At 37.0% G+C, this 12,354-nt stretch overlaps 1 protein-coding gene and 1 long non-coding RNA gene across 3 annotated transcripts in view; one reads left to right on the plus strand and one right to left on the minus strand.

Annotated features, from left to right (window-relative positions):
• Window positions 1-7,519, plus strand: part of LOC310900502 — a 52,902-nt gene extending 45,383 nt beyond the window's left edge. For both annotated transcript variants that reach the window (XR_014585160.1, XR_014585161.1), the window contains 2 exons: window positions 2,129-2,255; window positions 7,396-7,519. This is a non-coding gene — a long non-coding RNA (uncharacterized lncRNA). The remainder of the gene's footprint in view (window positions 1-2,128; window positions 2,256-7,395) is intronic.
• Window positions 1-11,861, minus strand: part of MUC5AC (mucin 5AC, oligomeric mucus/gel-forming) — a 49,553-nt gene extending 37,692 nt beyond the window's left edge. Inside the window, exons 1-12 of the mRNA XM_083838561.1 lie at window positions 11,713-11,861; window positions 9,845-9,916; window positions 8,180-8,251; window positions 7,530-7,791; window positions 6,301-6,415; window positions 5,735-5,825; window positions 5,228-5,340; window positions 4,684-4,900; window positions 4,230-4,355; window positions 3,112-3,229; window positions 2,120-2,258; window positions 373-483 (exon numbers count right to left, since the gene is read on the minus strand). Coding sequence (XP_083694687.1) covers window positions 373-483; window positions 2,120-2,258; window positions 3,112-3,229; window positions 4,230-4,355; window positions 4,684-4,900; window positions 5,228-5,340; window positions 5,735-5,825; window positions 6,301-6,415; window positions 7,530-7,791; window positions 8,180-8,251; window positions 9,845-9,916; window positions 11,713-11,785 — 1,509 coding nt within the window. The 5' untranslated portion in view covers window positions 11,786-11,861. The remainder of the gene's footprint in view (window positions 1-372; window positions 484-2,119; window positions 2,259-3,111; window positions 3,230-4,229; window positions 4,356-4,683; window positions 4,901-5,227; window positions 5,341-5,734; window positions 5,826-6,300; window positions 6,416-7,529; window positions 7,792-8,179; window positions 8,252-9,844; window positions 9,917-11,712) is intronic.
• Window positions 11,862-12,354: the final 493 nt, after the last annotated feature.

Consider the following 12,354-nt stretch of genomic DNA (forward strand, 5'->3'; position numbering starts at 1 on the left):
GATTCCCTTACTACTTCAGTGATTTTTATTATAGAGGTCCATTAACTGCACCCCCCCACACACCCACACCCAAAAAGAAAGAAAGAAAGAAAGAAAGAAAGAAAGAAAGAAAGAAAGAAAGAAAGAAAGAACAACAACCACCAAACAAATAAAACCCTGAAGATAACTAAATGACAGAAAACTGTCAGGATTTGACTTCCAATATACCTACTTTATTCTTTTCTTTTTTCTTTGATTAATGTTCAAATGAGATAAAATAAAAATCAGTGCAGATTTCCTGTCTGTGCTGTTATGTGTCATTTGCATACAACTTGCCTTTTAAGTTTTGTAAACATCCCTCCAGAATGCTAGGTATTTGCATTTGCTACTTACAGTTTGTCCTCCACTTAGGCTGATGGCTACACCCTTGAGGCATGTCTCAGTGTCAGTCAGGCCACATTTGTGGATGTCTCCCAGGACAGTGAAATCATTGCTGTCACAGAGCTAGAAGAAGAAAACAAAAAAAGTCTATTGTACTAGAAAGGATCACACTCACATGGTGTTCTTATTAAAGTGAGTCTTTTAAAATGTTGATTATTCCTTTTCTTCTCATTTCTTGCATATCCATATTTAGTCAGCAAAGTAATCTGATGTTCTTGTACGTCACACAGTGTAAGCTATCAATTACTGCTGACGTTCAGTGGCAAGTTAGACATGTTAAACCGAACATTAAAACTTCAGAATGTTTAGGTAGTACTGGTTTAATCTGCTAGAGAAGAAGCAAGTGTGTCTTTCTTGCTCATTGGTTATGATGTTTACCTGGGAAATGAAAAAAATTGCTTCCGATCTTTTCTGCACCGAATAGATTATCAAAAAGCCTGGCCATTTGGACATTCTTTTAACAAGTAGGAAACATGCATTTAAATATCCTCTCACAGGAGAAAATTGAGCTAAGATCACCATTCATTGAGCTACCGAATAAAGGCAAACTGCATTTTTTCTCTTGATTCTGATTTTTCACAGACTGTGTTCTGTGAGCTATATTCAAAGTGTGCCTAATGAACAAAACATTACAGGGAAACAGAAAGAAAGCTATGGATCTGAACTTGTCTTATCATTTTCTTGACATTAACAAGACTAAATTGAGAACAGCAGAAGTGCAGAATTACAGCCGTGTAGAAATTTAATGTTAAAATTGTGGGCTTTTAAACCTTTTCTGTCCAGGTTTAAGGTTTTCCTGTACCTCCAAAGGTATGCACCCATTGTTGATCCAGCTTGTGATTCTCATTGAAAATCATCATAGATTTAATCTAGTTTATTTCTAAATTACCTTATTCTAGTTCATTTCTGAGTTTTTATGGTTCTCTTTCCTGGTAACATTCAGCCTGAGCTCTTTGAGAACAGGTTTTATTTAATATGAAGATTTTATGAGATTTTTTTTTTTTTTTGACATTGCTCACCCGATACAAATCAACAGCAAAAAAACATAGCATTCTGAAATTTGCAATTTGTAGTCATTACTTTAGACATACCTACTTAGAATTCAGTCCCTACTAATCTTAGAAGTCCAGTAGATTTATTATTTTTTTAATCAATTTTTGATGCTTTAGAATACATGTATGACTTACTAACTTTTGCTTTTAAATTCTAAAGTCTTATATTTTTACTGGGAAAGACTGTTTGGAAGGTTGATCATCTTAATGAAATATCTCCTCCCATGAATTCTGTGTAATAATTTCAACCTGTATACTGTTAATCAAATAAGCCACTTAACTATACGAACTGTGACAAAAAGAACAGTGCCAATGGAGGATATGAGCATTTTTCAGAAAGAAATAGTTACAGAGCACCAGACAGGGAATATTGCATTTAAAAATTAATGGGAAGCATTGTTTCATGGAACCTGAACATGGAACTCAGTGCAATTCTTAAGCATTGATCAAAGTACACGAGAATACTATAATATATTTATTTAATATAAAAGTAACAGAAAGCCCGCTGGAATCTATTTAAGGCTCCATGTTGTTCCTTTAAATTTCAGAAAATTGATGTGATTACTAGTAGTTTAAATCAAACATATTTAATAAAAGCATTTTCCTTTAGCATATTGCTTTAGCAAAGAATGTGACTGATTTTTTACCTTGGTTAGGACATAGCTACAGTCTCCGAAGAAGGAATAATATTTTTCATCAAATGTTGAGATGTGGGAACCTCCTTCAATACTGCAAGTTCCAGGACACGACTGGGTGACGCAAGCCCATTCACCTCCAGCACAGGTACTGAAATGAAGAAGGCATTCTGTAACCTTGGGTAGTGCAAGTATAAATGAAATAAGAGACAATAAGGGCAGCTAATGCCTTAATTTTCCTCTTGAAGGAAAAGAATGCTTACAAAGAAGCCACATTTCTTTGAAATCTCAGAATAAGTATCAAAAAGTCACATTTATATTGATGATATTTTTTATATAATGCTTTTGATTTCCAGTCCCTGGACAAAATCCAGTCCTTTTGAATCAGGTATCCATTCTGCTGCATATGAAGGATTGCCGCTCATCTCCATTAGCATGACTTTAGCTTCAGATGTGTTATGTGTTTCTTGAAAAGTAGTTTGTGGTTTTTGCATTCATCAACATATAGATAGGTGCATTTGCATATACATATGCAGTGAGACTTAAGTAATTATAGTGAAATTGAAAAAATATACATCATATCTGCCAAACACGCCTCTCAAACATGATGTCCCAGTCTGCATGATGCAGCATGTTCCTGAATATCATAGCCCTCGACTCCAGTATTTACACGACTGCCCCAGTGTTACGCTGTAGTGCTGCAAAGGATGAACACAGCAATTCACATTTCTGTCTGGCTTTTCAGTCTCCAATATGTGAATTTGATTGTCTCCTTTAGGTGATTATTCCTGAAACTGGAACACTTATATCTTAACTTAAATTTCTTTTTCTATTTGTGAGGAGAAAACACAGATATAAAAATCTTCCAAAAAATATAATCAAAGAAGTTCAGTTAGTAAATAGTTCTTCGTATATTTTTAAGGAGCAATTAGGCATTTTTCCCTGTCTCCAAAATGTCCAGGTAATGCACCTAAAAAAGAAATATGAGAAAGGGAATATTTTACCATGATCTGCATTTAGATGAGAAGGAGGTACCAGGAGCATAAGTTTCACCTTCATAGGTACAGTGACATTCCTTACGGGGAATACAGCCAGCACCATTAATGTCATCAAATACCATTCCTAGGGAAAGAAATAGTCTGTTACTCATTTTGTGCACTGCAGAACCTACTTCTGTACACATATCTGTCAGATGCATTAAAGCATCTTGCATTTCTCCTGCGTTACATGGAAAATGGAAAGCCACTTCCTTATTTTAAGGAAGGATGCCAGCCACATAGGGATTGAAGGAATTATATTCCATTAAAGCCTATCTAAAATCTTCGGGTGATCAAAAGGGACTTCTAGGGAAATACCTTTTTGTTGTGAGCTTCGTTAGATTGCAATTAGGATTAAAAATACTAGATAGCAAGATGGAATAGATGAACCTTTTGTAAGACTGCCTGGTGACATGTTTTCACAGTACATGTATATATGTCCAAAGGCAGAGGATTATCTAAGAGGAGTCAATGATACTATATAAACAAGTGATGGTGAATTCTGTGAGACAACATGGAAGATGGGCAGATTTGCAATGGGAGAAGATCATACCGTACTGTCACTCACAACAGCAACAATTCTCAGCCACAGAAATAAGTATGCACAAAGCAAACATATTTGTATCATTCATCTGGCACTGATACTCAGTTCTCAGATGTAAGTCTGTGAAACACTAGATTTTATAAACTGCCTGGTCATCTCTCTACTCCTTGTTGTTTAGATACATAGGACATGGAAGGGTGTGGTAATGTGGGGAACCAGACACAACTTTGCTAACACCAGGGCAGAATGCAATTAAATGTTACACACTCTCTATTATGGAGTATGGATGCTGAGAACAGGAAACTTCATCTTATCATTAGTAGTGACGTATCTTATACGCAGTTCAGTCGTTACATACATGTGTCAGGCACATGTTCGAAAGGGTGTTTTTATTAACCTGGATATAAATAGTGCATGTATGTCAAGGAAGAAGCATAGTTATTACTATGATGCTATGATAATAACAATGATATGGCAAGAATGATAGAGTAGGAAAGTTTTGATGGTTGTGACTATGAGAAAAGGGTATAAAGTAACTTGCCTGGAGGACAGATGCAACCATCTGTACAATGATCTTCACAAAGTGCAGATCTTTCGGGGTTGCTGCAGGTATCAGAGCAGGGGGAGCCACATTCCTGGTGTTGCATGTTGAAGGGACATGATTTGGCTGAAAGTAGAAAGAGTAGTATAATGCTGACTTTTCCTTTGAAATGTTGAGAAAACAGTATTTACTATCTAGGATGTTTTCGGTCAAGATACAACGGAGAGCAACCAAGTGGAAGGTGCAAGATTTTAGATCTTCTGAAATATACTGAAAACCTTCAGTAATGCAATATCCCAAAAGTCTTGAATATGCTCAGAATAAAGCCAATTTCATGAAAATTACATCCACTTTTAAATGGCTGTCTTCTTCGGGAAAAAAAAAAATCACATATTTGAAGTTTACTAGATATAAGTAGGGAACATAACTGAAAGGCTTTCCCAGAGATACTTACGGCACAATTCTGAGGTTCTCCAGTTCAGAGGCTGTCCACCAGCATGAGCACACTGCCGTGAGTATTCAGCAAAGGTGTTGCACATGCAGAAGTCAGCCATAGAGGTATCACAGTGGCATAAGTCTTGTATGCAAGTTTCAATGTAGTCCTGAACATCCACAAGTACATTACAGCTTGTGAATGCTTCACTGGTTAATACTGTCTCACAGATAGAAGCCTGGAAGGGAAAACAGTGAAAGTAAAACAATTGTGTTTAGAAAATGTGAAAATGATTATTTCATTTAAGGCATGTAGTAAAACAAGGTCCTTCTGGTCCAAAAACCTGTCCAGCAGTAACCATAATCAGATGTGAATTCATATAATTTTTTAGCCTTCACTTTAGCAAAGAATTAAAAAAATAGTTTTGGAAACATTTTCCTTCCAGACCCATGGCTGGGTTATATTCATGCTGTACTTTTTCCTATCCTGGCAGATATTCTCCAAAGAGAGAAAGGGATAATATATGCTGAACTGGAAAAACAAATTCTGAAAGAGAGATTCTTACAAATTCACTTGAGCAGTTCTTCAGAACAGCAGGAGGAATAGGGTCATCACACTGCTCTGTGGGTCCATCTATCTTCTGCCTATTTCCAAACTGAACGGCAGTCAGTTTTGTATCTGTACAAAACAGTCAAAGTATTAGAATAATATTTACTGCTTTACTGGCTTCTGCATGGAGGTATTTTCTTTTGTGACACTACCCATTAAAAGCAGATATGCAAAGACAAAAGGAGACGAAGCAGGTATATAAAGGACTGGAGACTAACTGTTGAAAAAAGAAGTCAGTTACATGTGGCAGGTTTTAAAAGATGTAACAGTGATGGAAGCAACCTAATGCATCCGAAAGCCCTGACTCTGTTACTTAAGTATTAAAACTGACGTCATAAAAATATATACTGAAAAAAGTATCCCTGGTTTTGCAGTTAATACAACCCACAACCTCTGTGACTCTGTAAGGCTAAAACAAAGAAAAACAAAGTGCCAATACTTAATAATGCTTTTTATTACTTACTCTGTGAAATAAACTCGTTATTGGTTGGAATTCCATTGAAGTCCCCACACAGTCCGCAAGTTTGATTGGTGTATTTCTTATCTAGTTCCACCTAAAAGAAATGAGGAAAGGAAGTTTAGGTTCACAGCAACATCAGCCCTGGTGGTTAGAAACACAGCCTACACCGATATTCCTTACGTACTCAAAGTTTGACATATGTGTGATGTGCAGGCTGTGAGGTGTGGTAGGCACCATTGGGAAGGTCAATGACCACCAAGAAAAGCTTAGTCTTAGTCTAGCACTGGGACTGTGAACATCAGAGCATTGCCAGGTCTGGAATCTGGGATTAGTCCATTGTGATGTGGGGACTTTATAATATGGGGGCATATTGACTCTGAGCAGAACTCACTGGAAAAAAAAAAATAATAAAGGAAAACTAGGAGAAGACTGGAATATAGTCCAGTACACTAAAAACTAGTACAGACCCCTAAGTAACTAATGTCTGCCTGACTGATTAAGATTGCAAAGATGTCAATGGACTATTTTCAAAATACAGCCTAACTGCCATGGTTTGGATGTTTTCTTACCAGGAGGGCATCCTCTTCATTCCAAAGGAAGGTCAGTCCTAACTTGGCAGAAACTTTTAGATAGCTGTTGCTTCTCTCTACCAAGACTCCCATATGGTTGTAGGGCATCTGAACCCTGGGGAAAGATCACTAGAATTCAGTGGGGGTAGGGACAGAATATCCACATTGATACCCATTCTCACTCTTTTTGAGTGAGAATTTGAGTGAGAACTCTTTTTTTGCACTCTTCAACATGCGAAGATGAGAAAATTAGTCAGTGCAATAACTAAATGCAAACTATACACATTTGTAACATTTTGGCTGTTTCGATTGCTTCTTTGTGCACAAATGGATCAGCCTTGTTTTCCGTGTTGGAAAAGCCTGTTGGATCAGCCTTGCTTTCCCTGTTCCTTTTGGCTATTTCTGTTAGTTGTGTTTTGGTAGGTAAAATGTTGGCATGTCTTCAGTTATATTGTTCAAAAAAGTTCTGGGAAGTTCTGTTTTGCAGGCAGTATGCTTCAGGATATTACTATTTATTCCTTAAAGCTCTTGATAATAAAGAGATACTCTTCGTGCTTTCTGTGGCATGAGTGCCATTCACAAAGATGTACTCCAGATAGCCTTTCTACTAGCTTGCCACATATAGCTGCTGTAATACACATATCATTGTGGCATACCTGTCCAAATATTTACCCAAACTTTTGGACAAGTTTCACACCCTTTGCCAAAATCAATGCTATCATTACTACATAGATAGGAAGTTCCCAGACTAGCTTGTTTAAAATGAGCCCAGGTGCAAGCTGCAGTTGCAGTGTGCTTAACTGCACAGTCTTCAGAGCAAGGACAAGAGCAGTCAGAAATTCCTCGCAGGGCTCCTGTTCTGGTAAATTTAATGGGAAGTAGAAACTTAAAGGGTGTAAAAGCCTAACACTTTGACTAAATCCAACTTATACATTTGATTGTATATATGTTTATACATATATGTTTATACATATATGTTTATACTAGAGGGGGGCAGCATCTGGGTTATAGCTCATCTGAATAAAATGGACACAAGAATAATCTGTAGAAATGACAGCTCACTGTCAGACCCTCTTATTTTTGTTGGTGCCTCAGGAAGGACATGAGTCCTACAGCTGCGTGGGAGCAATATGAGATGAGATGAAAGAAACGGATGCTTGCTCAAAGAGCCTTCTGAGATCAAGGGCAGTCATGGCAATTTCAGTTCATAGCAGAAGATATGAACATACTGTTGGCCATTGACCAGGACAGATGTGCGGGTCAGTTCAACCACTGCTCCTTCCAGCTTCATGATGACGTGGGTGATCATGGTAGCATTTTCCACCATTGTACGCCTAATCTGGATGTTGAAATCCTCATAGGCAGATTTGCAGTTGGATGCAAAGATGTAATTGCAGACCCCAGGGAAATAAAAGATGTCCCCGTCGAAGTTCTTGAAGTGGAAGTTACCCCATGTGCTGCACACACGGCCATTGTGAGAGGGGTTGCCAGCTGTGGATTCAAAATGAGCCATAAGAATTTTCTGCAATTTGTCATAGATACCCTCCTCTTAAGTTGCCTAGATAAGGTATCTCATCAATGTTTTGAGCACATTATCATTTCCCTTTCTTTACAGGAAATAGTGTGCATGATTTATCCACGTATTACATATGTGCTTTTTTTTTTTTCAGCCTCATCATATTAACAATATACAAGCTGAGCATCAAGCCACATATAGATTATCATTATTTGATGAACTGACTACTTTTCTTGTTCATTTTTTATTTTATGAGGCTAAAGTATCTAACACAATTTACCAATCTGTTCAGTTCACTCCATATTCTTTCTACCTGTTTGATCAACAAATACGTATCTGAGCCACGACATTTGTTGAACTTACCCTTAACTTTCAGTGTGTTTTGAAGAGGTGGAATGATTGTCAATCCATGGGATTTAGTACCCAGTGGAAGACCTATGAGGAGAAAAACGATCAAGTTTAATCTCATAAGAAGTCCTAAAATGTGGCTAGAGGTTGCTTAGTTTCTTTAGTGATTAATATTTCATAGTACTAGTTACTCCCTGGGGAGAATTTCCACAAGGATTTATTGATGTATTTTAAACAGTGCTTTGTGTTCTGTCTTTCCATGTGTCTTTCCACTAACAGCCAAATCCCAAAGACCATCCTCTTTGGCTGTAGTTCTTTTTTCCATTATTTGTTCAAGACTCCCATCTGATGCAGGCCCTGCTGATCTGAACTCAAAAGTAGCAATCTAATCCTTAGACTGCTGTGTTGTAATAGAGGTGGGGAAAAAACAATGCTAATGTCTTTGTCCGAACCTCTGCCCGTCAGTACACTTAGAAAGTTACAGAAGAATCTTAGAGGATAAGAAACCACAGCTTTTTTTTTTTTCCTTTTTTCCTTTTTTTTCCCTGAAGCTTGTATCTTTCTCTGTGCTGAGTCATGCAACTTTGCACAACCAACTGCAAGCAGATTTTTTTTTAGAAAATGCCATTGAAAGTCTGCAAAACTTTAATCGTGTACTTTTTGTGGAAAGACTTCTATTTGTAGGTTACAGCCCTAAATTTTCTATGTCCAAATCCAATGTTTTCTCTTGAGATCCAGCTATGAAGGGGAGCGAATACTTAGAAAACCTGCTATGTATTTTCTTTACATGAGAGTTTGAGGACTTGCTGCAGTTTTTTTCTTTGAAACTATCAAAATTGAAAGTATCAAAATGTCATTCAATGACTTCCAAACTGTAGACTGTGGAATATCAGCCATTGACTTCTCCATTTAGATCAAAACATATCAATAAGACAAATACGTGTTTTAGGAAGACAATTTGGTTAAGTCTTGATGTAAGAATTTGAAGTGTAAACACACATACTACCTTACTTGACAATCTGTTCCAATAATTAAATGCACACTTCTTAAATAATTTGAGGTATACTTCCAGTTTGGGTGTACCACTGTTTTAATTGCCAGCTAGTGACTTCACAAATTGCAGTTTGCATTGCAGGCTAAATGATTAATTATTTTAGCCTTTCATCAGTAATATACCAGTAGGCGTTTTATCCTTCCACACTTTTTTTGCTGTGTACTATTAGTGTGTTACAGTATGTGTCATAAAACTGTTTTTTATACATGATTATTTAGTGCTTAATCATTCTAATGTTTAAGGTAGTTACAGTTCTGTTATTCTCACTTGTGCGTGATGTGATCATATTTACACAGAATAAAAAATGTATGTTTTATTACCTACTATCAGGTATCTTGATGATACGTATGTATACACACTCCCTTCTGAAAATACACTTGTAGATAGATGGTATGTACCTTTCGTGAAGTTAAAGATTAGATAACTGTATCACATCAGTAGACCAGATCTACTGGGCTGGATCTCAGAGGAATTTCTCACTGAGACTTGGATGTATTGTACACAGATTTTCTCTCTCTCTTTATAATATATATTTTGTAAAAGGAATGGATGTTCTAGGAATATTCTTCCTTATCAGTTTAATTTGGGGCAAAATATTAGAAACATCTCAGAAAAAAATTACTTACTGTTTTTTCTCTGCAGTAAGGATAGAGAATCATAGTTTGATTGTGATTGTTGTGCTTCGCCCCGGACTTGAACTGTATAAAGAGGAGTAGAAGAGGAAAATGTAAATGTTTAATTTGTATGAGTTCCTTCATCATTTTTTCCATTATATTTGTTTAAACTTGCAAAGTCAGTATATCAAAAATTGGCAAAGCTATGTTCATATACTGAAGGTCAGACTTACATCAGAACTTGTGCTACATGCAACCATGATGGCCATATACCACTTCTTGAGCTATTTGTTTTTTCAGTAGGCTAACAAATTATTGAAAGGAAGCCATTAAAAATGTGCCAGTGAGAATTTGAGCAGATCCTTATTCTGTTTTTGTCATAATAGCCCCTGGATGCTCTCATATACTTTTTAGACAGAAGAACCCCTTTTTTAACTAGAGGAGTGATCTCTGTCCTCTCTTATGGAAAACCAAAGTTACTCTTTATTTTATGGTTTCATGCACTTTTTATAATAAACAGCAGAAGAAAAATAAACCCACAAGTCACACAGAAAGAAATAGGCCTTTCCAATAGATACATTCCTGATTTTGCCCCAAAGCAAAACTTTCTGTTTCCAGTGGTGAAATCATTTTTCTGTCCATTCCACTTCAGCTTCAGAATAGGAATACACACAAAATCTGCAGGGCCAAGGAGGGCTTTTAATGCACTGCTTGTTGAGAGTTCATCAGATACAGGGCGGGTTGCAGGGGAGGCCATGCCAGCTGGAGAAAACCCAGATGACTGGCTGACTGTCTGCTGCGTCCCACAGGGCAGTCCATGGGTGGCACCGCTAGAGGAGCTAATGCTGAAATTAGAGCTGCAGGGAGCTCCATAAATCCCTTTCTTCTTGCACCAGCTGGACATCTGCAGCTGGCTTTGGAAGGACACATTGTGCCCCTTCTGGAGATGTGAACCATTCGGTGCTTCTGAGTTCCTCTCCTATCTATTCTCAGAGAGTTATTTGCTTCTTTTTTCATGTGTGATATGGCTTCAACACTATGCCTGGTGCCACATTCATCCCAGATTCCCATTCCATTACCATTCCATTGCATGGTATGATAATGCTACAGCTAGCCTTCTGATGAACTGCTCTTAGCACTATTTTTTATCATAAGTTAGTGTGGAATTATCTGGAAGTAGGAAAAAATAACTCAAATGGATCTGCATCTGAGATCAAAACACACTAAAAACTAATATTTCTGTCACCTTAAACCTTAAGGTAAATAAACAGGAGGAATATGAGTAACAAAAACCTTTCTACCCATCTGTGAGAATTAAGTGTCCTTTTATAATGCTTAAGGCAGATCCATTTATTTTCACTCCCTCAATAAACAAGCCTGTGCTCTAAGCTTTTGTAGAATCTCATGTGTGAGGACGAATTAACTTTTAAAATCTGATGTCTGACATTTGTCAGGCAAAATACTTAGTGTATCATGAGCTGATAAAACGAAACAAAAAAATCTTTAATAATGCAACTCCACTAGTTTGATCATTCTTAAATGTATTTTTGCCACTTTTGGCTTGTGCTTTTACACATGCTGTACTTTCAAATGTGGACATCAAAAACCAAATGCCAATCTTGAGGCACAGTGTTAGAAATAAGAATTATTCCTGATTTCAAATGGAGAAAATACATTAAGAGCATCAAGTAGTTTATGAAGTTTGAAAATAATTATTTTCCTCTTCTTAGGAAAGAAAGTATTTGTAACAGAAAATAAAATCTTGCATAAAGGTAAAAGGTTCATTAGCTCCACAAAGCCGAGAAAAAAGGTTTCAAACTCTGACGCAGGCAATAAATTCTTTGAAACTGTAAAAATGCCAAGCAAATAAATCCTCCTACCTTTGATCTGTATGAAGGCAAGTGCTAGTATTGATATCCATAGTGGTATTCGCGTCCCACTACCTGTGCCCATCTTCTGGAAGTCCGGTAGAAACTACCGAACAACCTGCCTCTGAGAAAATACCTGTCTGCTCCTGAGTTTTATATAGTGAGAGAGCAAGTTTTGGCTCAGTTCCCAGATTGTTTCACAAGGTTCTTAAAAGGTGGGGCTTCAGACGTTTTACTTTTCCTTTGCAGGTGTACAGGTAAATAGAGGATGCTCTGACTTTCCTAAGGTATTTGCACTCTAGGAGGAGTCTTCTTTCTACAAGTCCTTAAGATGAAATGTCAAGAGGTGAGCAGGAAGAATTTTTGCTCAGAATTAGTCCTCCAAAATTGTTAATATTACGGGATAAATATAATCTAAGGGACTTTTGAGTAACTTGTGAGTGGGACCTTGGAATGAATGGCTTCACATGTTTTTAGTTTCCTCCTTATAGTTAAAGATAGCAACTTCTCAAAACAAATAAACAAACAAAAAAAAACACAAAGAAACAAACAAAAACAAACAAACACCAAACACACAAAAAAGGAAGCTCCATCTGACACATTTTTAATGAGTTTGCACCTGTGTATGTGGCTACTTTGCCTGTGAAAATGGAA

This window comes from Anser anser, assembly GCF_964211835.1.
Source record: "Anser anser genome assembly, chromosome: 5".
In the NCBI taxonomy this organism is placed as follows: Eukaryota; Metazoa; Chordata; class Aves; order Anseriformes; family Anatidae; genus Anser; species Anser anser.